The 26,622-nt window shown below is 41.9% G+C and overlaps 1 protein-coding gene and 1 long non-coding RNA gene across 2 annotated transcripts in view; one reads left to right on the top strand and one right to left on the bottom strand.

Moving 5' to 3' along the window:
• TMPRSS7 (transmembrane serine protease 7) overlaps nucleotides 1–19,182 on the bottom strand; it is a 31,634-nt gene extending 12,452 nt beyond the window's left edge. The window contains exons 1-9 of the mRNA XM_045902851.2: nucleotides 19,052–19,182; nucleotides 16,512–16,579; nucleotides 15,181–15,374; nucleotides 14,367–14,405; nucleotides 13,207–13,435; nucleotides 11,789–11,919; nucleotides 9,736–9,848; nucleotides 4,103–4,209; nucleotides 660–796 (exon numbers count right to left, since the gene is read on the bottom strand). Coding sequence (XP_045758807.2) covers nucleotides 660–796; nucleotides 4,103–4,209; nucleotides 9,736–9,848; nucleotides 11,789–11,919; nucleotides 13,207–13,435; nucleotides 14,367–14,405; nucleotides 15,181–15,374; nucleotides 16,512–16,579; nucleotides 19,052–19,144 — 1,111 coding nt within the window. The 5' untranslated portion in view covers nucleotides 19,145–19,182. The remainder of the gene's footprint in view (nucleotides 1–659; nucleotides 797–4,102; nucleotides 4,210–9,735; nucleotides 9,849–11,788; nucleotides 11,920–13,206; nucleotides 13,436–14,366; nucleotides 14,406–15,180; nucleotides 15,375–16,511; nucleotides 16,580–19,051) is intronic.
• LOC135364191 (uncharacterized) lies at nucleotides 238–26,622 on the top strand. Its single transcript, XR_010410961.1, has 3 exons — nucleotides 238–393; nucleotides 1,952–2,159; nucleotides 26,101–26,622. It is a non-coding gene; the product is annotated as an uncharacterized LOC135364191 (long non-coding RNA).

The following is a 26,622-nucleotide window of genomic DNA, read 5'->3' as shown; positions in this document are numbered from 1 at the left end:
AATGGTAATATTCTGCTAGTGAGAAGTGTAATATTCCAGATCCAGAAGCGGGTATATTGGCAAAGAAGGAAGGCTCTAAATGAGCTTTCTCTCAAGTCTCTCAAGTGGTTAACCCTTACTTTTTCCCTTTTAAAACGTGTTGAGAATTTCCTGAGGCAATATCTACTCTCTCCAGCCCTAAAGACTTCCCTTAAACACTGCTGACCACTTCCTGGCCACTGTCCCCATGGTTCTTGGTGTGGCAGCTCTCCCTGTGGGTCATGGGCTAAAGTGAGTCACAACGGTTGCTTTCTGATCCACCAAATGTTGGTATAAACATCATATGTACAAAGATTTATGAGTAGCAAGAACAAGAAATCAAGAAATGGTTTTGTCCCATATTTCAGGAATAAGGTAAGAAATTATTTTTCAATTGTACCAAATAATTATATTATTTCTTCTATAGTTTAAACTATAGCCATAATAAATACATAATTTTTGCCTTATTTATTATATATTTTGTTTGTATTACATATATTTATATTTATTTACATATTAGTAGTAAATAGCAGAAATAAATCCGTTTTTATTCCTTAATTTCTCAAGGTTTAGAGTTACAAAGTATTAGGCTCTGTTTAACCATTTATTAGGGTTTTCTAAAGAGCTAATTCCAGGCTTACGTTGACTAATGTTGTAACTTCCATATTCCACCAAAAGTGGCTTGTCGGAAAGCTTTGAACTGCACTGCAGCTCAATGTGAGCGAGCGGACTAGGCACTCGGAAAACCGTCTGGTGATCCATGTAGGAGCCACAGTACCTGAGGAGGCGAGAGTCAGGGAAGAGACATGGATGAGGGTCTGTCAACTGCATCCCCATTGACAGTGAACGCACTGATACTTTGGTACTTTGGGCCTCATAAAATGAGATGCTTACGGCAGAGCTAATGGTAGTTCTCCAATCTATGCTAAGTGACTGTGACTGAGTAACTTCGGTCCCCTTGATTTTCTACTCTGCTAAATACAATAGCACTGCTATTGACTGTTACCTAGTGTTTTCCTCGCTAATACTTATTATCAGAAGAACTATGGGTCCTCTCTTTTTTTCTGCGTAAATAACGATGTAACAACAAGAAATGCCTGCTTTTGCCCACAAACGTCGCCATGGAGCAGAGTAGAATCCATGAGCTCAGGATGAAAATATGCAAAGAATCCCAGCAATACTTAAAGTAAAACACAACAATGTTTTTTCAAACTCAATTGAAAACCGATGTGTACTTTGGGGCTTGTCCTTGGTAGAATTTCAAAATAGTAGTGTCTGTCTGCAATATTTCCTTACCTTGATTTTTCTTATTTCTTGTACCTAAGAGGAAATGCCCCTCCTGTTAGTAATTCTCATTATATGAGCACTGTGGTTAGTAGAACATGAAATATTACTATGCTGGGGGCCCATGGTAAGTTAGGTCTCTGCCCTGTGTAGGCAAAGCTCTTCCCAGGGTGAACCCTACAAAGTCTCAAAGGGAAACAGCAAACAGGCAGGTTGAGGAGGGACCTCCTCCACCGGAATCTGTGAATGCCCATCACTCCTCACCCCCATGGCCCTTGGGAACCACGAAAGTTCCATGGGTCAGACACCAGCATTCTATGGGAGGACCCCAGAGGTGGTGGTTTTAAGGTTCAAAGAAGGAAAGTGTTCACATATATTTCAGGAGGACTCTTTTGCAGCTGGGCTAAAGTTCAGGCCCTGATTGGTTGATAGACCAGCTCCTGGGACAGAGGAAGAGATAGCAGCTACAGGTAGGTGGCCACTTGGTGAAGTGGAGCCAGGCTCTGAGAGACACCTGGAATCCATGTTAACCTTTTGGGGCCAGGATCCAGTCAATCATCTTGGGATCAGAATCCTGTTCTGAAAACATAGTCCTTATCATTTGTATCTTGTAGTGATTTTATTTGTGCTCTCCATTAACACTTACTAGAGCTTTCTTGCGAAGATGGATCTTACTGGGATGTTAAGGAGGAGTCAAGAAAAAAAGGAACCTTTGAATCCATGCTTGGGCTGGAGTTTGAAGACAACAGTAAGGAATGGGGGCATAGTGGCATCTAATGGAACAAAAGTTAAAAAAAAAAAAGTGAGAAATTGGAGAAACCAGCAAGAGTCGGTTTACAGCTACAGACACGTGACAGGTAAGACAACCGAGAAGTTAAGTAGGGGAAGTAATGAGTTAAAGTTCAAAATAGTGAGAAAGTAGAAGCAGAATTAGGACAAAAGTCTGTCTGGTACTAAACCCTAGAGCCTTCTAAGGCACCAACAGCTTTTCCTTCAGGAACTCTGCTCTGCAAAACTTGCTAGGAAGGACATCCATTTCTTCAGGGTTCATAGGCTGCATTCTAGCTGCTCTGAGCATGCACACCCCATCCCCACCTTCTCTGAATTCAGGAGCACTAACTAGGCTTCTTGGCGTCAGCATTACCTTTTCCTACTTCCCTGTTACAAGCCCAGCACCTTTAGGCAACTTTTCAGCAAGGTGTCAGAAATTAGTTCAATTAGAGCCTTTCCTTTTTAGATGAAGAGAACTGATAATGGGAAAGGCTGGCATTTCAAATCCTAAGGGTGTTACTAGCATCAAAAGAATCTGCTAGGATTTCAGCCAGCCCGCCAGACAAAGGGAAGAGTTGGTCCTTCCAAGAAAGTATTTAGGGCAGAGAGCTGTCCTGGTCTTGAATGCTTGGGAGAAGATCTTGCTCTTACTTTGGCAGCAACACTCCGTGGGTGTGGGTGGTGGGGATTGTTACTTAGAACAACAGCAACAACAACAAAATAGTATCACATTTTACAAAAGAATTGTAAAGATTTGTTTTCTGGACCTCTAATTAAATATCAGAAAATAGAATCCTTAAAACTTGGAGAGGGAGCACATTCTATAGTATTTATCCATCCAATGTCATTTCCAAAGCAATCTTTTTTTTTTTAGTATAGTTGACATGTGATGTTACATTAATTTCAGGTATACAAAATAGTGATTCAACAACTCTATCCAAAACAATCTTATTAATTGTAATAATGGCTAATATTTTTTTGGTGTGTAGTAGGCATCATCTCATTGAATGCCTACCAAAAAATCCCACCTTATTAAGTAGGAATTATTAGCTCATTTGCAGACTGAAAATCGAAGAGGTTAAATAATTTGTCCCAGTAAATATAGCTACTAAATACCAGAGCTGGAATCTGAACGCAGGTATTCTGCCTCCTACATAATAGACCCTGATTCAAAAATATTCCCAAAAGGAGTACAAGTCTTAATAATGGATCCAAGAATGCTCTTAAATCAGATAGGATCTAGTCCAGTGAAGACAGAACCAGTGACTATTTTAGCACGTAATCTGAGAGTCTAAAGAAAATGAAAGAAGGTCATTCAGGAAAATCATTTAGAAAAGGAAGCTCTCATTCATGGATCAGCAATGAGCACAGAATTAGCAGGCAAGTCCCTTAGGCTAACTTCACAAAAAATCTTACCTGAAAGTAAACTTAGAAGTTACTCTGCTGCAGCAACAGGACATTCTATATTTTTTAATTCAAGATCTATTATGACTTCAGAAGCAAATAAGCAATAACAACAACTAAAGGACAAATGAAACGGTGAGAGTGAGGAGCTCCTAGGTCAGTTCAGGAAGCCCAGTCATCTAGATTTCTCTGATCAGCCTCAACCCGGTCCCAGCCTCAGGATAGAGCCGGGCCAAACCAGCCTCTCCTCCCGCAAAGAACTGGCTAATGGTTTCTACCTTTCCTATCACCGGGACTCCTAGTCACTATTTCCTCCAGGACTCCATGGTTTGAAAGACTTCATCTGCCTAGCTGTTTTTTGTAAAGTGTAGAGTTTACACACCCATGGCCCAGCAGCAAAGAGCAGTGGGCCAGCAAGGACTTGGGAGCCCTAAGACATGGATTTGAAACCTGGCTTAATCACATATGCACTGAGTGACCTTGAGCAAGTTCTTTAACCCCTGTACCCTTCGATTTCCCTATCTGTAAATAGTAAAGTGCAAACTCTTTGGGGACAAGGAATCCAGGGTTTTGAACCTCTGGGTCAGGCCTTTCATCAGATTCCTTACATCTGGAACCCACTTACATGTGCTCATTAATTTCCCACCATCCATGGTCACAGCCTTTCACACTCTTCTTGGTTATTGAATAGTTATGGAATTTCAGTGCTATGCCAAGGGTTGATAAGGAAGTCTGTGAAAAACAAACATAAGTCAGAAAAATGTTTCAGTTGAAGGACATGTTTCAGGCTGATTCCTCACTCAGAACTCATTCCCTTGACTTGCTGTCCTCGGGGCATTTTATTTTTTGTGCCCTATGGCCTTTGGTGGGGTAGACCCGACCCCCCTGACTCAACAAACCAGAATGAGAAGAGCATAATAGAGAGGGAAGTGGGTGGCCCAGTGCTCAGGGAGCGGCTCTTAGGCCCCAGTTTCAGTGTGCTGGGTGACATGGGACACATTAGATTATCTTTAGATGTCGGTGTCCTCCTTATAAATTAGCTTGAAAACACCCCCTTGTTAATGAGTGCACACAGTTTCCTCCTTCGGTGACAATAACGACATAGTTTATTTAAAGCACGATTCAGATTATTTAGATAATGAATCAGCATCCTCTTCATATGCAACCTGGGTATTCCTGAAGGCAGTCACTGAGTCACTCCTGGGTCTGTTCAGACAGGATCAAACAAGAGAAGAGGCTGTCCATAGAGCACACACCCTCTCACATGGGTGTATGACACTCACACACACACACAGAGCTGACCTTTTTACAACATTGTATGACATACACATACATTATGTTTGTTATGTCATGATTTTAGTTTTAATTTTCACTTTGACCCAGGAATTACTTAGAGAGAGTTTTCACATTTCCAGGGAGTGGAATTTTTGTTCACCCACTCTGAAGTTTTCTAATTCTATACTAATTAGATAAGAAATTATTTGTTGCCTATATTGCTTTTTAATGTTTTTATTTATTAAGGATTTTGATGTGATCGAATTTGTGAATGCTCCAAGGGTGAAAGAAAAGAGTAATGTATGGATGTATGTATATACGTAGGTATATAGCCAAACTCATTATTTGTGTGGTTCAATATCCTTCCTAGCTGTAGTTATTGTCCCCACTACCTCTGTCAGGAACCAACAGAAAGGAACTAAAATCTCATAGTTAAGCATCGTCCATTTCTCTCTGTATTTCCTATAGATTTTGATTTATGAGTATTAATGTTAGGTCCTTTGGTACATAAATAATTATCACAGACCTTCACGTGGATTGCCCTCTTCATCATTATAGATCACCTTCCATTTCTCACCCAATGTTGTTGCCCTAATGTTGACTTCCACGTTGTCTGGCGCTAAGGTTCTGATGCCTAGTTTCTTTTTGTTTACAATGTCGATATGACATTGCCCACCCTTTTACTTTCAGCTTTATTAAATCACTTTTTATTCTGCCATCTTTTGTAAATAATATACAATTAAGTTATAGGTAACACTTTGTGATTCAATCCTGTTGTCTTTTTCTTTTAAGAGATGGATTTTACCCATTGACTTTTATTACTCTGATATTTGGTTTTTTAGAGATGTCATCATATTTGATGTTACAATTTCTTTGCTGTGTGCATGTACTTCTTTCTAACATGTACTTAAATATAGTAGCCCTCCTCCCTCAACGTATCTTCGAGAGGCTCTTTATGTCTCTCATTTAAACATCACAACAACACAGTTAGGAAGGTAGTATGAGTCATATTTTATAGAAGAAATCAAAACTAACCAAAAATAAGTGGAATGCCCAAGGTTGCCCTGCATTTCCCTGAAGGCCACATGGTGGTCTTTCCAGGTGCCACAGTGTGTCATGGCGCCTGGAAATGGACAGTGAGGGCTCAAGAGGAAAGGGATTGTCTTTTTTTTCTTTTTTAAGATTTTATTTCTTTATTTGACAGAGAGAAAGATAGCGAGAGCAGGAACACAAGCAGGGGGAGTGGGAGAGGGAGAAGCAGGCTTCCCGCCGAGCAGGGAGCCCGATGCCGGGCTCGATCCCAGGACCCTGGGATCATGACCTGAGCCGAAGGCAGATGCTTAACGACTGAGCCACCCAGGTACCCCAGGAACAGGATTGTCTTATGTTCAATAAAAACCAAGGGTTCCTGAGGGCACACATTAATGTTTTCCCCAGTCTTGTTATCTGATTTTTTTCTTCAAATTAAAAAAAAGAAGAAGAAAAGATGCAAACTGATAGTAAATATCTTGAGTAACCACTGTAATTTTATACCGTAAGGACATACTCCAATGCAATTCTTCATAAGAAGCTTACATAGGCATTTTCACTGTGTTCCATCACTCCAAAGTAGAATAGATTTAAATGCATCACCACCCCCCAATCTACAAATCTTCTTCCCAGTGAGAAGAATTAAGTCCCCTTGCACACCAGATTCTACTGACACAGATTTGCACACAAATCTCCATTTGTGGCCAGATTGGCCAGGAGGCACTACTGATATTAGCCAGCTTGACCCCAGTGAGGTCATGAGGTGCAGTTCCACAAAGCATTGTGAGCTATTTTGTTCAACAAATGGACAAAAATGAAAAACCACTAAGTATGCTATTTCCTTCTACGTCCTGTGTTCTCTGTTCCCACTGCCCAATCCCTGCCTTTGCTTTGGGAACTTTTACCAAGTAAGGGGAGGATTTCTCCTGATCTGGACCCCCTGTATTGAAATATTTCTCTAGTCAGTGGTAGCAACAGGACGCAGAACCCGCTGCACCGTTTCCAACCGGCACTGGAAACTTCAGTGGTTACATGTTTGCCACAGAAGCAGGGAAGAGGGATTCCTCTCTGGGGAATCCCACCTTTTTCCTAAATGATGAGAGGAGGTGAATTAACATGGGCCACAGTAATCTCTGCTTGTGTCGGATGCACCTAAGTTGGTGGGTGCTAGGCTGATGGCTTCTGTGATAAAACAATTCAAAACCCCACTCCATGTTTCTCTTCTGAGTTCGCATAGCAAAATGTATTAGTTGGAAAACAAAAAGAAGGAAGAGAGAGGGAGGTAAATATTCAACTAAGCGATTGTTATGAAACATAGGGAAGCTGAACATCTTTAGGGACCCGGAAAAGGGGGGGGCGGATTTGCTTGGGGCGGGGCAGGATCCCTTTTAATGCTGCCTGGGTTACTTTTTTTTTTTTTTTTTTGAGTAGCCTCTGGCCAATGGCTTGCCCCAGCTCTATTTCCCTATTTATAAAATGTGATGAGTCTCTCTCCTATATCAGAGGTATGTTTTAAGAGCAAATAAAAATGTGTGTGCCCGAAACAAATGTAGGAGACATGTTATAAGCCTCAATACTCTTTTTCAGGTTTCACCACACCTCTTTCCCCTGCAGTCTGTAAGCTCAGAAAGAACAAGGACTTTACTTTGCTACTGAGTGTTCCTTTTGGTTATGCGCCTGAAACTGACATTCAATAAACATTTGTTTATTCTTGGGAGAAAAATCGCAGGGACTTTAGGTTGGAGTGGGAGTTAATCCTTCTCAGATAAATGAGACCTTAAAACTGCAAAAGGGATTGACGGCTCTTCAGTTACATTTGGAAATCAGACAGGTGCTAAGAAGGATTGAGGATGATAGAAATCAACTCTTGTGTATAAAAGGTTTTATCATGACTTGAGTCAATATTTTTGTCAATTAAGTCATTCTCAGTCGTTTGCAATAAATTCAAAGCTATTTTACAGGTGATATTATTTTTTTACATGAATTCCATTTGCAGAAACATGTTATCACAAAATTTTAGGTGGCTGTTCAAAGCCATCCGAGAGAGGGATAGCTTTATTTAATGTCCACACTGAGGAGGACCAATCTTGACCTCTGGGAAATGGTGTCACCCACCGCAGTCTGTCCCCAGTATTTCCTGTCTGTCTCCCCTCTCCCATTCTCTACTCCCTCAGTGGCATGCTTTTTTCTTTATGAAAAATTCTTTTTACTCAGCATTTCTAACCCTTCACCTGTAGTGAAATAGAATCTAGTAATCTTTTTTATATCCTGACTAGAACAATATTTAGGGATCTTCACATTAGGTTTAATGGGTTATCATGGAATCAATGTTTATTTTACCTCGAAGGAACTTCAAACATTTGTTAGAGCTTTTGGGAATGGGCTTTTCTTGTTCTGGATGTCATAAAGAAGATACACCTGCTTTTTTGGAGAGATGGAAGAGACAGATTTGATTCTCTCTTTTTCCTTCCCCAACTCATGAGTGACCTGAGGCAATGAGATTCTGCTGCCCCGAGGCATTAAGAATCTGGTGGTGAGCAAGAGTCCAGAACCTTTGGGTTTTCATTATTTTGGAAATGTTTGCAACAAAGACGAAAAAAAAAACTTAAGGGTGTATGACATCAGGACATTGACACTAAGTACACATTTGGGTATAATAAAATTATTAAAAATATTTAACTCTGGGGTGCCTGGGTGGCTCAGTCCTTAGGCGTCTGCCTTCGGCACAGGTCATGATCCCGGGGTCCTGGGATCGAGCCCCGCTTCGGGCTCCCTGCTCCGCGGGAAGCCTGCTTCTCCCTCTCCCACTCCCCCTGCTTGTGTTCCCTCTCTAGCTGTGTCTCTCTCTGTCAAATAAATAAATAAAATCTTTAAAAATATATATTTAACTCTTTGTGTACAAATGACACACACAGCAAGCATGCCCCTGCCTCAGGGCCTTTGTCTCATCTGTTCTCTTTGCCTACAACACTCTGATTCTAGGGACGCATGGGTCAGTTCCCTCATCTCTCTCAGGTTTCTGTGCAAAAGTCCGCTTGTCGGCGAGGCTTCCCCTGGCCGTGCTATTTAAGGTAACAAATTCCTCACATCCTGTCCTTCATACTCCCATCACCCACTCAGCTCCAGAGCCCCCTTCTCTGCTTTGTTCTTCTCCATAGCGTTGTGCCACCATGTACCCTACTGTACATCTTTTTGTTCGTTTGTCGCCTGTCTCCCCCTACTGTATGGTAAGCTCCATGAGAGCCAAGCTTTTGTGAATGTGCGTCAGGTATCATGGATGCCAGTGTCTAGAATACTGTGGACACATAGTAGGCATTTAATAATAACATGCTGAATGAATGCAAACCCTAAACTCCTTGCCACTTACATCTAATTGTTATGCCTCACAAAAATGGTTTTATACATAGATGCTGAAAGAGCCCTGCCCTATGTTCCTCCACAGGACACTACAGTTGGAGAAAGATAAACAGTTATAGACTAAAATTTTAAAGGAACTCTGTTAAGGACCAGACGGTGATGTATATATTTTATATAAATTTACAAATTTGGTTTGCTTATATAACTGAAATATACATTGCCTAGTTCAATTTATTATTTTTTATTATTCTTACAATAATGCTGATAGTGAAATAATTAAAAATTGATAAGTGAGCTCTATCATAGTAAAATAATAAATTGTTTGATCCCGTAACAGTATCTTTGCATTTTTTAGTACAAACAAACAAAATAACAATTGGAAAAATAAGCCCATTTGCAAAGAACAGTAAATTTATGGGCAGCAGGTTGAAATTACAAGGAACTTTCATGTTCTAGGTAATATATTTGATTAAGGTTTAGATATTATAAAATTAACTAACATTCTTTTTGTAGTAAAAAATAAAGGTAATTAAAAATAGACTGCTACTAAACATAAGATAACAATATTTTTCTAAAATAGTGGTAAAACTAGGCTACCTGAAATTTCCAGGTACACTTGCATTTCGGAGGATAGTAGCTTGGGTAATATGGACTTGAAATTTTCCCTTCAAAGCCAGTGATTTCTTTGACCAATACTGTGTTTTCACACTCTGAAAAAAATATCCAGGGAACACACAATGACTTGCAGTTGTGAGATTATGGGAAATACACTGCATACATTTCTTTAACTACAAACGCACACTCCTTGATCAACAAGCTTATATACTTTTTGAAATTTAAACTCGTTTTTCCAAAAAGAAACAGTACCCTATAGACATATAGCTTATCTTCTTATTCAAATTCTGTATTTGTTTTCAGATCATATTTTGACTACAGATCTACAGGATGCTATTACTCTCTTTAAAAACATAGCTTAAATATATTTTAAAGCTTCTGAGCTTATTTGTTCAATTGAGTGTATATTTGTTGTTGAAGAAATATCCCCAGTTTACATAACATGTTGTTCTGTTTAAATAAAACAGTCTAAACGTCTATTCTTACCGTAGGGTCATCTTTCTGCTAAAATGTAATTTCCTTGAGAGTATTGATTTTTGTCTATTTTGTTTGCCACTTTCCCTAACCCCTGAAATCATTCCTGGCATATAGTACATGCTCAATAAATGTTTGTTCACAAATTCCACTGCAATATTTCTGAGCCAATCATATTGTTAAGAGATAATTTTCAACCCAACAACATTTCAAATAGCTAGTTCAATTTGGTTCAATAAATCAATTTTACATTTCGTTTTGTAATAATTTGACAGGAAAAAAACCTATCAAAATAAGCCACTGCCTTAAAATGTCGGTGGACCTATGAAACTATAACAATCTAACTTAAGCCAGACCCACTGTCCTCCTTACCCACATCTCTCATTCTGCTCCTTTTGGCCTTGTCAGTGCTCAGAAAGAAGTTACCAAGACATGACCTGGAAGATCTGACCGGTTACAAGGCAACAAATATTACAAAAAGACTATAGAGTTTCAGTGAAGGCTCTTTTTGTTTTGTTTTACTTCGTCAACCCAAGTCAAAAGGAGAAGAATGAAAGGGAGCTAGGTCACTTTTTGCTCACTCTCTGACCTAGGAAAACCCACTAAATCTCTGGGTTTTACTTCCCGTGCACTTTCTAGGATGGCGTCCACACGCATAGCTATTACCGAGAATTCACGGAAGACAGCACTGTAGTGCAGTGGGTACTGGGCTATTATCCCTGAGCTGAGAATGCACCCTTTTCCGATGCTATTACGGGGACTTTGCGAACCGCTTCTCTCCTTTGCCACCTGGCTTCCTGCCAGGCCCAGCCAATAGGGGGCGCTACAGGAGGCCTAGAGGACTGGAGGAGGCAGAATGGGGCTTCCCGTGTGTTTCGTTTCCTCTTCCTGGGAAAGGTACCCCAGCAACGATTCTTACCCCTTCCCGTTCCTCCCCTTCTCCCCGCCATTCGCTCCCACTCCCCCCAACTCTCCCCTGACCCCCTCCGCACAGCTACACTTTCTTCCTGTAGCAGAGTTGAAGCCTGTTTGCAGTTTTCCCAACTTCCATTTTATTGCATCTTCCTCGAAGATACCAGCCCCGGCTGTCTGGCACCCCCTCCTTGAAGGTCTGGGTCCCAAGTCCATGAACATCGGCTCTGAACTCAGAGACACCACATCAGCTAAGCAGCAACCCCCGCTCCCCTGTGCCAGAGGTTTGAGTCTCAGTCCACAGACCCCCTTCCACACTGTAAATTGTCAGCATGGCCACCGCTTTCCTCTGTCCCCACCCCCAGAACTACAGAGGCGTAGTTGCTTCCTACATGTATTAAACCCAGAACACCTTACGGTTTTCTTTCTGCCTTTTGATTGACCTAGCTGACACCTTTATGCCGAGTTAACGGCTCTTCACATTCAATCCTCTCTGTTTAAATAATATGATCTCTCTCCTCTGACTGGACCCTGAGTCAAAGTCCCTGACTAATAGGACTGGTATTACAACACAGCCTCAGGAGAGATAAGCCTGAGTATCATAATAGATAGTTTTCAGGGTGACTTTTTTCAGTTAGGAAAGACTTACTTTCTTCTGGAATGACCTCGAAAAATGCCCGGATTCCCGATAGCCTCCGTATCTGAGGAGACTTAAATGACACCAACATGAGATTATTTGTGGAGACAAAGGACATTATCATTCTTGTAGGTTCACAAATTCTGAAACCAGACAACAAAAGTCCGTGGATAACAGGTTATTGAGCAGTGAGCCTCCATCCACCACTAACCCCACCCATTTCCCAGGCCATCCACGTGGGTCCTGTTAGTCAGACTCCGCCAGCCAGATCTTCATCTGCCACAGGGCACCACGAAGGGGAGCTGATAAGGGATAGAAACTTTTGCCCAGTAACTATCAAAGAATTCTGGATGGCTGTCCCTGGACCCCACCCCGCCTTGAGAGCAAGCAAGGCATAGACAACTATTGAAATGGCTGGGGTCCTGAGCTCTGCCCTCAGGAAAACTGGGTTCAAAACTCAGCTCCATCTCCATACTGGCTGAAAGAGCTTGGGCAGTCGAGTAACTCATCTTCATGAATGCCAAATCCCCTACTATGAAACAGTGGTTGTACCAAGAGTCTACTCCTCGTGGCATTGGGGTGAGGATTAAGTGTGATAATAACATAGTATGTCTGGAAGGATGAAAAGAAATAATAATAATGACTGAGGAATGGGAGCCAGGGACCACCTTATTTTTCACTGTAACCATTATGTACTGTTGAAATTTCTAGCATATGCATATTCATCACCAAAATATACATACATAAAACACGGTTACATACATAAGCACTATTAAAAATAATAAGATTCATGTGCCTTTTTAGCACAGTGAGTAACAAATAGTACATTTTTGATAAAGTGTAGCTATCATTATTAAATTATCAAGATAGTAAGCACTCATAAAAAGATGTCTACTAGTAAGTAAAAATACTAGGGCATATAAATATGTGTGTGTGTGTGTGTGTGTATAGAATGAGAATGTGCAAAAACATAACAGACATTTGTTCTAGCTAATGGGATTGTGAAATATTGATCTTTTTCTCTGTTCACTTTCACAATGAACAATTGTGTTATCTTTTTAATAAGGGGAAAAATTTTAATTGTTTTACTAATGGTATGCAATCATCACAATTTTTATTCTCACACTCTAATGAAACAGTAGATTTCATTGCGGTTGCAACAAAAGTAATATTAAACAAAAAAGTCAGCTAGATTTCAGAAATATTGGCTGAAGTTCCTGCTACACTGATTTTGACCCTTGTAAGCGACAAGTAAAAAGCAAAAGTTGTGTCTGATAGGTGCTGGCTAATACAGGGGATACTAAGTAAGGCCTGGGTCAGTCTTGGATCTCATGAGTGCACACAAAAATAGTTTTCAAAGTCTAAGGGAAAGGAGACACTGCCCAAGAGAGACACTGTAAAAAAGTCTTTTTACTCGCCAACCCGAGTACCTATACAAGATGGTGCTCCGGATTGGCAAGAGGGCGTCGTAAATGGTCAGGGAGTCGGTGACACAGTTGGCAGCTTCAATCTGGACGGACTCTATAGAGAGACGAATCCGATAGCCCACGATGGCCACCAGCTTGAAGTGGCACATCAGCCTCCCTGAGGTTGCAGAAATCTCCAGAGGGTAGCGGAGAGACAGATGATCTGCGTAGAAGTACTGAGAGCAGCCTTTGTCTGTGGAGACAGCACTTTGGTTTTGTTTTGTTTTAAGAATGACTTTTCTAGACATCTTTATAAAGAGTGAGGGTGGAGGACATCTGCTCTTTTTGCCAGCCTGGAGTCCACTCCCCTCTCTTCTGGTAACAGCACCAAGACTTTACTTTGAGAAACTATCCTTACCCTGCCTGTATGGTTTGGTTGGGCTTAAACTCACCTCGAGGTCCAGAGATGGGGACGTGACCCAGACTGGCCAATCAGAGTAAAAGAAGCTGGTTCATAAATGGGCAGTCCAGCTGATCTGAGACACTGAGATCAGCCCCAAGACTTCTGCAAAAATCCTGGAAATTTGTGTAGGCTTTTTTCTTGTTTTTTTCTACTATTGCTGCTACTGATAAATTATAAGCTTGGGTCTACTGGTTGCCAGTCATGACACTGTATTAGAAGAATACACTCGATGACGCTTCAGCAGGGAAAAGCAGAGATGCAGAGTTCTGATGATAATTTGTTTTACAGCCTGGCCCCAAACATGCCTGAAGCCAGAACATTCCATGTAGGTCCCAGTTATAAGCCAATCACGTTTCTTCTGGGCTTAAGCCAGTTTGACTGTATTTCTATCACAGGTAACTGAAAGAGCACTACCAAATACCATCATTTGAAAAAGAAAACTATAGGGGCGCCTGGGTGGCTCCGTCATTGAGCGTCTGCCTTCGGCTCAGGTCACAGTCCCAGGGTCCTGGGATCGAGTCCCGCATCGGGCTCCCTGCTCCGCGGGAAGCCTGCTTCTCCCTCTCCCGCTCCCCCTGCTTGTGTTCCCTCTCTCTCACTGTGTCTCTCTCTGTCAAATAAATAAATAAAATCTTAAAAAAAGAAAAAGAAAAAGAAAACCATAGCCAAAAAGGATAGTGATTTGTAGGCAGAGTAGGAGAAACTGCATGTCATACTTTACCAGATCCTATAGTTGAAGAGTAATCTGACCGAAGCCCAGCTGCATTGAAAAAACACATGGAAAAAAGACTGTCAGTTCCAGCACTTCATTTTGTTAGAATTTTGCTTAGTAAAAATTCCTTTCAGTCCTCTAAAAGCAATTCATCATATCTGGGATTTGCTTTAACATGATCCAGGGAGGGTGGGGGAAGTTGTTTATGTATTTCGAGAGCAAGTGGGATGGCCAGGAGTCCATAGTCGTTGAAGCTGAGTAAAGGGTATATGAGAGTTCATGATAGTATTCTCTTTACTTTTCTTGATGCTTGGAATTGTCCATAGTGACACATTTAAACATCCCTAAAGGTAAAAAGCAACCAAATATAATAATAATTAGTCCTAGATCTGAAATAGTATTTGTGGTGCAGACTTTTCCACTAGAGGTATTTCATTCATTCATTTAGCAATACTTATCAGCCACACACTAGTACATTACATGCCTGGTGTATAGATCGATCAATATCTATCTATTTATATCTCTCTTTCTATCTATATGATTTAAATCAAGAGAGAAATTTGCATAATTTGGGGGTCACACAATTAATTAAAGTATTTTACTAGCAAATCGAGTGATGAAATTTGCATTTTGGCAGGGCTATTCAGCAGGTAATTGTGGAATGCTGGGCGACACTCTATAACATTGGTGCAGTCCTCAGCTAATACTGTTTTACTGGGATTGCAGAAGGGAATACAGTCCATTACAATACTGACCGTGTTTAATAGCAGTATCAGCAGTGCTGTGGGAAGGAATGCATAGAGGAGAATTACCCAACAATCACCATTTAGTACCACAGAGTCCATGTCTACAGCCAGGCCCTGCAAGCTCCCCACTGAGGTTCGGTTTATGATGCTCGTCTGGATGGAGTCCTTCAAAATGGCGGCCACACAGTCCTCACAGAAGACATGGCCCTTGGCATGTGGCATGACAAACACAATCCAAAAGTGGACAAGGAGGCCCCCTTTGTTGCTGCTGCTACAGAAAAAAAAAAAAAGAGGGATGTTCACATATGTATCTTAGGAAGTGGACTCTCATAAAAAGCCAGTGACCCGACTGAATGATTCAAGGTAAAGCCAGTGAGGACATCCTTCAGCTTCCAAAATTCCTTCTTTAAGAAGTCATTGACTCTTATTGTGGGGATTGGGAAGGGAAAGCATCATAGTATGTGTCTTCCTGTGTTGGGTTCACATCTAGAATCATTCGTGTATAGTTGCATCTCCCTGGAGAATATACTATTTTTATGGATATTAGTCATTCATTGCTATTACAAATAACAACAACTATGATTTTTGACACTTTGCCATGTCCAGACACAGTGCTAAATTCTGCTTTATCCCACTTAATCTTCTGAGGAAGGTCCTATTATTCCAGTTTTACAGAAAAGGAAGTCAAGGCCAACTACAACTGAAAATCATATGGCTAATAAGTAGCAAATCCAGGAATCGAGTCCAAGTTGGTTTTTAGCCAAACCCTGGAGCAAGAGCTCTAAGTGCACAAATACTGTCATGTTTTATGAAAAACAAACCTTAAGTGTTCTATGGTAAATAATGCAGGAAAGAGAAGTAGACAAATTGCTCTACTCCCAGACTTCTTAGTACCTTTGATAAGCCAAAGTGAATTGTGAGTCTCTGCAGATATACTGGAGGTGGGGAAACATAGCACACAATTTTAAAAATGACTTTTAATAAAATAAATCAATTAAAAATTCATAAAATAAATTTTAATACATATTATTTGACCATGAGATCTGTTTTTTCCTCAGAAAATCTCCAGGGACCAGTTTTGGGCTGAACATATTTTGAGAAATCCTGGACTGTGTTTTGCTTTTACCCCCACCCAATGGTAGCCACGATTGTGGCCATTTTGCCCAGCAACATTAACCCCGGGGGGCCCAGGATCCCAGCTGTGGGAGAGGGCAGGCTTTGGCAGATGAAGAGAAAAACTCAGCATGACAGCAGGGCTGAGTTGGGTCACCAGTTGTGCTAAAAGGTATTAACCCAATGTCGCCCCCAGGAAGTTACTGCAGAGTGGTCATATCTGAGCCCTTCCACAGCCTTGAGAGGAATTTACAGCAGTAAACACAGAAGTCCCAAAGTAAGGGATGTACATTACCTGACATCTGCAACGATGGACTGCTTGTAAAATTTAGAGAAGGCAGATGTTGTATAAACCAGGTTTACCTGAAAAGGAAAAACCGAGGTGTCTGAAGTCTTTCAAATTTGGCTTTGTCTCGCGGTACCTAGCATGCTGTAGGCCCAAGCTCGCACAGCTAGCAAGGAGAGAAGCAGGGCTCTGGCTGAAGGCTCAAGTCTTGGGTTATTTCCTGTCTCTGTGCTCTCTGTGAAGAATAACCAGTTACCTTCGTTCATTCATTGCTGTCTCGAGACACCCTAATAAAGCTTAACTTCTGTATTCTCCCTACTCCAAAGGTTAATTTTCTCCACAATTAATAAATCAAACTCCTTCAAGTACATTTTCAAAGTCCTTGACCCAACCTCTTCTATCAATGCACAGCCTGGAAAATTTATATTCTTAAGGACACATTGCAGTACTAGCCACTAGGGGGCAGGCGGTGCCCTCCTCCGGGTCTACCATGCCCCTTCCTCCTCGGCAGTCTAGGGCACCCAGCCCTTTTAAAACGCGGAGTTGGAGCCAAAGGAGAGCTATTTCAATTTACCTTCTTTGCCCTTCCTTAGCCTTTGAAATCTAAACTGAGCCTCTGCCAAATCTCCTCCTCCTGTGTTCCCCTTCCTACCTAATGGCAAAATCACCCACCTAATTGTGGGGTTTAAATTCACTATGCAACCCAGAACGTGTTACCTAAAACTACTGAGCCCTCACTAATTTTTTCCTTTTTCTCTTTCTCCTTCTCTTCCTCCTTTCCAACCCTCTTCTCTTTCTTTCTGTCTGTCTGTCTGTCTGCTGTAAAGCGACCAAAATGCTCACCAAGAATCTTTGGGCTAATCTGAGGACTAACTGATATATAGTAAAGGTAAAGCATTTAGCTACATAGTCTGTGTGTAGGCGGCCTTCAGGAAATAGGAGTCACTGCGCCCCCTGTTGTTTTAGCTTGCCCCCCTGTCTCCCCCCCACCCCCCCACCCCCAACCCCCGTCTACAGGGCAGGGCGCCTGTCACAGCAGTGTGTAGGTCACCCTCGTCATCCCTGTGCAGATACAAACTGGCAGAAGCTTTCTGGTTGGTAATACGTACTAAGAGCCATGAGTAGATATTTGTGTACACTTTTAGGGGATCAGGTAAGGAAGTAATCACAGATAATACACAATCTATGTAGCAGTTTTGTGTAGCATTATCCATAGTAGAAAAATGGGAGACAACTTAAATATCCAATAAAAAGGGATGGGCTGTGCCATCTGCAACGATGTGGATGGAACTAGAGGGTATTATGCCAAGCGAAATAATACCATATGATTTCACTCACATTGAGAGTTTAAGGCACAAAACAGATGAACATAGGGGAAGGAAAAGTAAAATAAGACGAAATCAGAGAGGGAGACAAACCATAAGAGATTGTTAACTATAGGAAACAAGGGTTGCTGGAGGGGAGGTGGGGGGGGATGGGGTAACTGAGTGATGGACATTAAGGAGGGCACATGATGTAATGAGCACTGGGTGTTATATAAGACTGATGAGGGCGCCTGGGTGGCTCAGTCGTTAAGCGTCTGCCTTGGGCTCAGGTCATGATCCCAGGGTCCTGGGTTCGAGCCCCACATCAGGCTCCCTGCGCTGTGGGAAGCCTGCTTCTCCCTCTCCCACTCCCCCTGCTTGTGTTCCTGTTCTCGCTGTCATATAAATAAATAAAATCTCTAAAAAAAAAAAAAGACTGATGAATCACTGAACTCTACCCCTGAAATTAATAATACCCTATATGTTAACTAAATTGAATTTAAATAAAAAATTTTTTAAAAAGGGATTTGCTAACTTTGTACCTATTAAAACTTACATTTTTTAAAGAGTATTTACTTGCATAGAAACATGCAACCTAACGTTAAGAGGAAAAATTCAGATTGTAAAACTGAATATCTACCTATATTCCAATATTGCGTTATCCTCTATGTCTATGTGGCCCAGAATAAAAAAGGGCTCTATCTCTGGAGATGATGTTAAAGAAAATTTTAATGTTCCTTTTTGTAACTTTCTGAATTTTATAATTTTTTATAGCTAAATACACATTAGTTCTATAAAGAGAAATTTTTTTTTAAAAAAAAGTAAAGCGATTCCAGTGTGTTGAGGTTGAAATAATGTGTACAGCTCCCGGAATTAATCAATATGATTGTCACTTCAGTTCTGGAAGACATTTTAGAGATCACCTGATCCAATTCCTTTACTTTACAGATGAGAAAAACTGGAGCTCAGAGAGCTATTTGCTTTTACTTTCAGCAATAAATAAAATACCTGAGTAAACAAATTAAATTAAATTAATTAGCGATTCTATCAAATAAGCAATTACAGCCAAGATGAGCTAAATCTCACGTTTCCCTCTGATGTCTTCCTTCATCCTCCCTGCTCAACTGGGACACTTGTGGCCCCTCCACCCCAACCCCTCATCCCCTGACCCCTGACCCCACTCTCCCCAGCCTCTCACACAACCTTCCCTCCCCCCCAGCCCCGCACCTCCCCCCATCACCTCACCACTTGCTGCACAGTCTGTGCCACTGATAGAAATTCCCTGGACTCCTTCTGTTGGTATTCAGGAAGAAATTCGATGTTGGTGATGCGAAACATGCCAACAAAGTAAAAAGCATCTCTGCTGTCTGTCTTACCTGTAAGACAGGAGAGGCAGCGGGTAAGGGGCTCTCCCCTCTGTGTGGCAGGGAGGCACTGTCTGATCTATGTCAGTATCAGGCTCGTCACAGGGTTCTGTTGGACAGCTACAGATGTTACTGGTTCATAGCCTGGGAAGCTCTAAATGTTGTTAATAACAACACTTCCATCAGCAGTAAATCACCATTTCTCTTAGGATAGTCTATTCTCTCTACCGACTTCTGGTAAACACTTATACACGTCCTAGAGTCACCAAGGGACCAAAAAGAACATATGCATTTTTCATGGATCCTGAGTCTGTAGACGGTAAGGAGGTAAGAAATGTCTGCTCTGAGGTCAAGTGAGCATAGCGGGAGAAGAGGGAAGGGCCCTCCTGCTGACCTTCACTGAGCTCCTGGGGGCTCATCCTTATCTGACTTGGGAGGCTGATGTGCAGGGTGCTGGGCTGGTGTTCAGCTCTGTACAATACATGGAGAATTCGTCCTTCCTGTGAGCCACAAAGCATGGTTCTCAGCCCAGTGTCAGGTCACTCGTGCTTCAATACCCTGCCCAGTGAGGACCATGGGATTGGGTGTCAGGCCTGCCCAGAAACCACTGACGACTCGAACAAGAACACTGCTGTGTCTGAGTTGCCTTAGAGCACCTGAGAATAGCTTGGGGGGCGGGGGGATGAGGGGCTCTTCTTTCTGTTACCAAGGTCTTACTCCTAGGTAGCACATTCCCCTGGCTCCCGTGGCCATGGTACATTTCTCCCCTGTGATGTATGTCCCACTCTACCATAACTTCTGTCTGTATGTCTGTCCTTTAACAGTAACAGGAACTTCTTTTTGTCCCTCAACCCCTTTCGTAGCTTTGAAACTCAGTAAATGTTTGAGGGAAGGAAGAGAGAGAACAAGGGTAGTAGAGGAAGAAAGGGAGAGAATATTCTCTCCTAGCACAATGCCCAGCACATGAAAATGCCACATAAGGGATGGCTGAATTAGGAAGAAGGGGCACCTATGTGCGTGATAGGAAGCCACCTCCCTTGTGTGAGCCATCCATGGTCGCAGTAGCCCCATGCAGTGGAGTGAGGCTGTGGAGGTGTGGGAAAGGGGTGCAGGGGCGGAAGGACTGAGCTGATGTCCTAGATTTATTCTTTCAAGCTATGTGACCTTGGATGGATCACCTTGACTCACTAGCCTCCCATATAAAACAATGGTTGTTTTCATTCCTAATTTTCACAGGGAAGTGCTTCTTAGATTTTTGTTGTTGTTGTTACAGACTCTTTAAAATTTGAGTGAAAGCCATGCCTTTTATCTAGAAGCTCAGGGTCTTCCTATATCAGTAAGTACTCAAGGGTCAGGATAACAATAATATAAGTGAGATCAGTTTAGCCTTGAACTAGATTACATTTAACCAACTCTTTAGCTCAGCACAACATACAACAATCTGCATGGTCACAACACTATTGTTTGTTGAACAATTCTTTTTCATACTGGTCTGTCTTCCCGAAATGTCCTTCTCTGATTTTTCGCACAGACAACAGACTGCTTCTATACAGTGATGTCCCAAAACTCTACACAAAACTGCTAAGGCAATGCGAATATATCAGCTGAGGGTCAGCAGAGAACAGATAGGAAATAAGTTAGTTCATTCTGGGTTGGGGATGTATTTTGCGTTTGTCTTAATTGCCTATTGACTTAACTTCCTTCACTAGTCTTTAAGCTCCTTCAGGATAGAGATTCTGTCTGCTCTACCACTCTGTTTCCATGCTGATCACAGGGCCCAGCTCATAGTGGGCATGCTCAGGATATGAAAGAAATGAATTTTGAACAACCAGTTCATGAAGCCTTCCCTGGACTCGATTCCTGGGCAGGTTAGATGCCTCTCTTCTGTGATTGCAAAGTAATTCCTTCAGCAAAAAAATAAACATAAATAAAAATTAAAAAATCAACTCACACCCCCTCTCCAGCCCTGAACTGAGTTTCTTGAAAGTAGAAAATGCATCTGTGAGCTTTCTGAAGGTAGGAGATCTATCTTGGTATGTCTGATGTCCTGAATTGTGCTGAACAAATTGCAAGTAATCAGTTTGTGTGTATATATATATATGTATCCTGAACTGTTCAATACAATATTCATTAATTATTTGCCTACAAGTCCTGCCTCACAACCAATTTTTAATATCCTTGAGAGTACACATATCTTGTATCAAACATATTAACATGTATGGAGTTGCATGTTGAGTGTAAGTCAACAAATGCTATAGTGAATGAGTGGAATGGGTTTACGAAAAAGCTTAGTCATAACTCCTGTCCAAAAGGATCAATCAGATAGACAAAAGCATAACCAATCAGCTTGACAAAAACATAAGCGCCGTGGAGAGCAAGATGCATGAGTGAAAGGAAGCTCGGGGAGCAGGAAATCTGAGGTTGCCTAGAAACCAGCGGTGGGTGGAATGAGGAAATGAAACAACTGAGAAAACCATTCATTTCTTAAAGCTAAAAAAGCATTACATTTCTGAACTCCTCCAAAGCTCCTGAACATCCTCCTCAGCTCTTGTCATCCCATCCCCCATCCCTGCTCCTCCTGCTCTCCGGGGACAAGAAAGCTGTGGTGGTAAAGGAAGAAATGGGAAAGACAATTCTGCCTTCTTCCTCCTGAAAACCTCCACAGTTTTGGGAATGGCGATCAGTCTGGGAACTTGGGAAAGTCTCTCAGACACACCCAGGGGCAGATGGGGTGTGCACTGCCCATATACTAGCAGCCCCAAAGGAACACGGATTTTCACTCACTGATGTAGAGCCACAGAAGTGTCCAAGCTATGACAGCTAGGATGAAGAGAAATACTGTGAAGACAATGATTTTGTTTTGGGCATTCCAGAAGGGAGCTTTCTTCTTGGACGGCGTCTTGGGTTTGGCTTTGTCGATGGGTTTTCGAGGTGCTCGTCTACCTGGCAGCTTCCCTTGGGCACTGACCACCTGAACTGAGATATTGGATATCTTAAAAAAAAAAAAGAAAGAAAGAAAGAAAGAAAAGAAAGGGGGAAAAAAGAAGATATATTAGTCTAGAACACATGTGGAATGGAGCCACCCAGTCAGGAGAATCTTAGTGCTGAAAGGCCTCAATATATCAGTCAAATCAAATCATCAATATAAGTGTAATGAATGACTTGCATTAAATCATGTAATTAAGATCAGAAAAATCAGACAGTATATGCACCCCAGTGAATTAATTATTCATTATATGAAGCCCAGATCCTCTCCTCAGCTCTCCAGTTCTGCCAAGTAGATGCTGTAGAGAATGGGCCTGAATTTCATGGAGGATAGACCAGAGGACCCGAAGGTCAGGAGGTTAAGAGTCTCTGAGGGTCATTTCATCTGTACAAAGCTCAGCTGTGGGAAGAGGCGTGTGTTTCACATGTTTGTATTATGTTGCTTTTCTCCCACCATCAATTTCTTCTGGCTGAGGCAGGACTGAAAATAAGAATATAAGTGAGTTCCTCATAGAAACAAACTGATTTCTTATTTATGGCTTCCTGACTGGGTGTTACAGAAAAAAAAATTGTGGATGATGATGCTCTGGTTCGTGCAGGGCTGTGGGATAGGAGTGAGGGCCTCGCATGCATGCACTTTCAGGACAGCCAATGAGCTGATCAGGGACTCAGTTTCTCAATGGCAAATGAAATAATTATTTAAAAATAAAGAATGAAATAGAGGACTCAGAAAATTATTGGTTTTAGCGTATTGATGTGCAAAGTGTTATGTGCAAGAGGAAAAAAATTCATTATTTAACTGTTTCCCTCTTCTTTTTTTTTTTCTCCTCTACCCTCTGTCATCTGATGCTGTGAATTCTTTAATAATGTATGCAAGAGTTTAGGTTCTTTCAAGGAGAGATTTATACATGTCAGGGTAACTAAACTCCAGCGATGAAATAACTTTTAACCACACATTCCTTTAAAGGCAACAATCTAGAACAGCAGTCCCAAAGAAGTCATCTCTCTTTTGAGTTCTCTTAAGAGTTCTCTCATTCTCTCTTAACTCTCCCTCACTCTTCCCTTCAAAGTCCATGTCTCCGGTCTTTAATCCTACCGATTAATGGGATAATATGTGGCCAAGTACATTCTGAATTATTCATGGCTCCCTCATTCTTTTTGCCAAACACCCTTGTCAACCCCTGGAGTGAAATGTAGCTTTTATCCCTCCTGGTGAAATTGAACTAGATCAGGCCTCGTTGAACGCGATGTCCTGCAGGCATGAGGATGGTGTTTCTACAGAGAAAAACATTCTATTGCAGGATGAGCTGACTATGGTGCCAGACTACTTTCAAATATTCCCCCAAAGAAGTGAAAAAGGGAAATGCACAGAAATTCTGGCACGTGTAGGACTGACAAGGCCAAGGTTGGGTCCTTCAGGGCAGGAACACATTATAGGCCGTTTCAGTTAGCACTGATTAAATTTTAAAATGGAATTTGTCTAGAGATCAGTACAATTTCCCTGGAGTTTTAGAAAAACAGTTGCAAATCAATTGCCAAGTACAGCACTTTGAAACAAGCTCACATTGGTAAAATCCATTAAGTACCGTAAGAAGATCAAGTATGTTATTACTGCTCTCTTTATTTTTATAAAGTCACACGGTCTCATTTTACTAACAAGGTCACCAATAAATGGCATTCAAGTAAGAGGGAAGGCTTCCCACATTGTACTTACGTTCACGTCGGCAGGTTTGGATGAAACATCGGTGTTTTCTTTGTCCATTGTTAGTTTTTCTATGTGTGAGCATAGAGAGGTCTCGAAGCTAGTTTTTATCCTCTCACATTCTTGCTTGAGGAGAATGGGTGGCTGAGTTCAAGCTAGCTTTCAGAGGGAAGGAATCAATTTACCTCCACCGGGGCCAGTTCAGAAACTGAAGCTGCCTCATTGTTATATAGTGAGTGTTAAAGGGACCTCGCACCCCAACTAGGCACCCCAAACCACAGGCTTCTTAACATAATTCCATACAAGTCAGGCCCTCAAAGCAGAGTCTCAAGGCAAGATTGCCTCACACGGACACATTCAACAATCGGAAAATATTTACAAGTCATTAAAATGTTGCCTTCGGGTTATAAAATTAATAACAGAGATGAAAAGTTAAATCAAATTAAAAAAATTTTTTTACCTGTATCTTCTAAAGAATTTACTAAGAGATCTAACTTATAACCCTCAGTCCTGCTTCTTAGAAATCTCCGCACCCCCATTTCTCTTGCTCGGATCCAAGAAGGTTCCAGAAGCCTCACTCTCTGATTCTGCTCTCGACTGTGCAGCTATGTGCTCTGAAAATCTCCATTCAAGAGGAATTTTTCCTTTTTTCTCCCCGCTCTTGAAGTCCTCTGTCAACCTGGGCCTTTTCTGGTGATAATGCCCTGCACTCATCTCCCACATTCTTACCCACACCAGCCTGAATTAGGTTCAAGGGTGGGAAGTGGGGAATCACGAGGGGCCTCTGTCCTTAGCAGACGAGGAAGGAAAAGGCCAGGCTTGCCCACACGTTTCACAGCTCGCCCCTGTGACACAAATAGGCTTTCCTGTGAGCACCAAGCATTAATGGAAAAAGGGTCAATGGCCCTTTAGACGAGAAGCTCTGCTCCGGACACAATCTTGGGCATCCCTCAAGGGCCATTCGTAAGAAAGCACACGAGAAACTGCCTGCTGAAAGTGGTCAAACGTTAGTCAGTTAAGGACAGAATGACAGACAAACAATGTCATGTTGTACTAATTCATTTCCTGGCTTTGCAATTTATTAATAACACTGATGAAATGACTAGTTAATGCTTTAGGCTTTATAAGATTGGGAAATCTAAAAATAGAGCTTTCTTTAATTGCCCCTCTTTTCTGTATTATTTCCCTTATTTCTAGAACTACTCCTTTCACCAGTATAAGTAGGCCCCATGGCCTGGGCAGTGGCCACTGACGAAGACTCTCTCTTTGAGAGTTAACCCTGAGACAGGCTCCTCTGAGCCCTCTTGTTGACTAGGTCCCATCCTTGGGCCCTGTCCTCAGCCTTCCCAGCCCAGTTGTAGCAAGAATCCTGCTGTCAGGTTAGTGAGAATTCCAACCCCTAACCTTGACATCTGATCACCCCTGATACCTGATCAAGGTCCTCATCCCCTAACCTTGATGTATAAATCCTTTGTCTGCCTTTGGTGAGAATCTCCCTACCCTTGCTGTCTTCTCTTAGTGATTTTCCACCCACCAGCCCCCTAACTCTGCTCACTGACCACAAATCACCAGCTATCTTTGATGTATCTGGAGTTGGGCTAAGTTCTATCCTGCAGTCTCTTTTCCCTATTGCAACAGTACTGAATAAAATCTGTCTTTGGAGCTTTTCCTGGGTGTCCAGCTCTATTTCTCTTTGACATCACCATGAATGGGAAGGAGTAGCAAATCAAAGGAGCTACACTATATGCACAGGATTTTAAGACAACCAGAAAGCCAACTAAAGTCTGCTTTATATTATTACCATATACCAGCAATTCCAAATAATGTCTAAACAATAAAATACTCCTCCCTGAAAAAAGCTTTGACTGGGATAAGTTTGAAACAATTGCTGTCCGTTATTACAACTGAGTTTTAAAAATACGTATATACAAGCTGTATGTTTGAAATTTTTCTTGGTAAAATGTTGGGGGGCTGTGGAGTTATCACTTCTGAGAGTTAAAGACTGTAGACAAGCTGTTGGTTTTGGAAGACAATGGCAAAGAAAGCTGGGATGTAAGATAAAGTCTGGATGACTGAGCCTGCATCCATCTCCCCGTTGCCTCTACTGACATGGACGTTCTGGTACGGAGCCCCTTCCTTCAATTCCAGAACACATGATCAAATCACAACGGCCAGATAGAGGTTGGTGCTTTTTATCCTAAGCAGTTTGAAAGACAGTGAAGAGGTTTCTATCCCCTTCCTAGGAACAGAAGTCCCTGTGCTGTGTGCTGATTGACCAGTTAAGTAGATAGTGTGCAGTGACTGAAGGAGAAATACCTCTCCATTAGATTCGGCAGTAGTCCTTGGGAGCGCACGACTGACCCAACACATCGATTCAACGCACAAAAACATTTCTGAAGTTTCAACCTTCTATCGAATGGCAAGCCTGGTGCATCTGAAGGTCTGGAAGTGGGGCCACGTCATCCATCTAACCTGAGCAATGTTCTGAGCCCTGGCATAGAAAGCACTTAGCAGGTGCCACCTCCATCCTTGCCTAGCCAGAGGAGAGCCCAGCTCCCCAACAACTGATGAAGTTTGTTTCTACTAGTTAGGGCCCACTTCTCTCTATTATGATAAATGGCCACGGGTAAAATTGCTATCTGATCACCACTCACCACCAAGCTCTCCGCAGAAGGGGAGTGAAGCCTGAGGAATCACGAGGTGGTACAGAAGCCTTAGAAGACAGCCAGTCATTTCACCCAATCACCCTTTGTGTGCTGTAATAA

The sequence above is a fragment of the Mirounga angustirostris genome, unplaced genomic scaffold (genome assembly GCF_029215605.1).
Source record: "Mirounga angustirostris isolate CCGP_5_RB_7025 unplaced genomic scaffold, mMirAng1.0.hap1 SCAF_1, whole genome shotgun sequence".
NCBI lineage: Eukaryota > Metazoa > Chordata > Mammalia > Carnivora > Phocidae > Mirounga > Mirounga angustirostris.
Note: the sequence above shows the minus strand (reverse complement) of the source record. Positions and strands in the feature narration are given on the sequence as shown.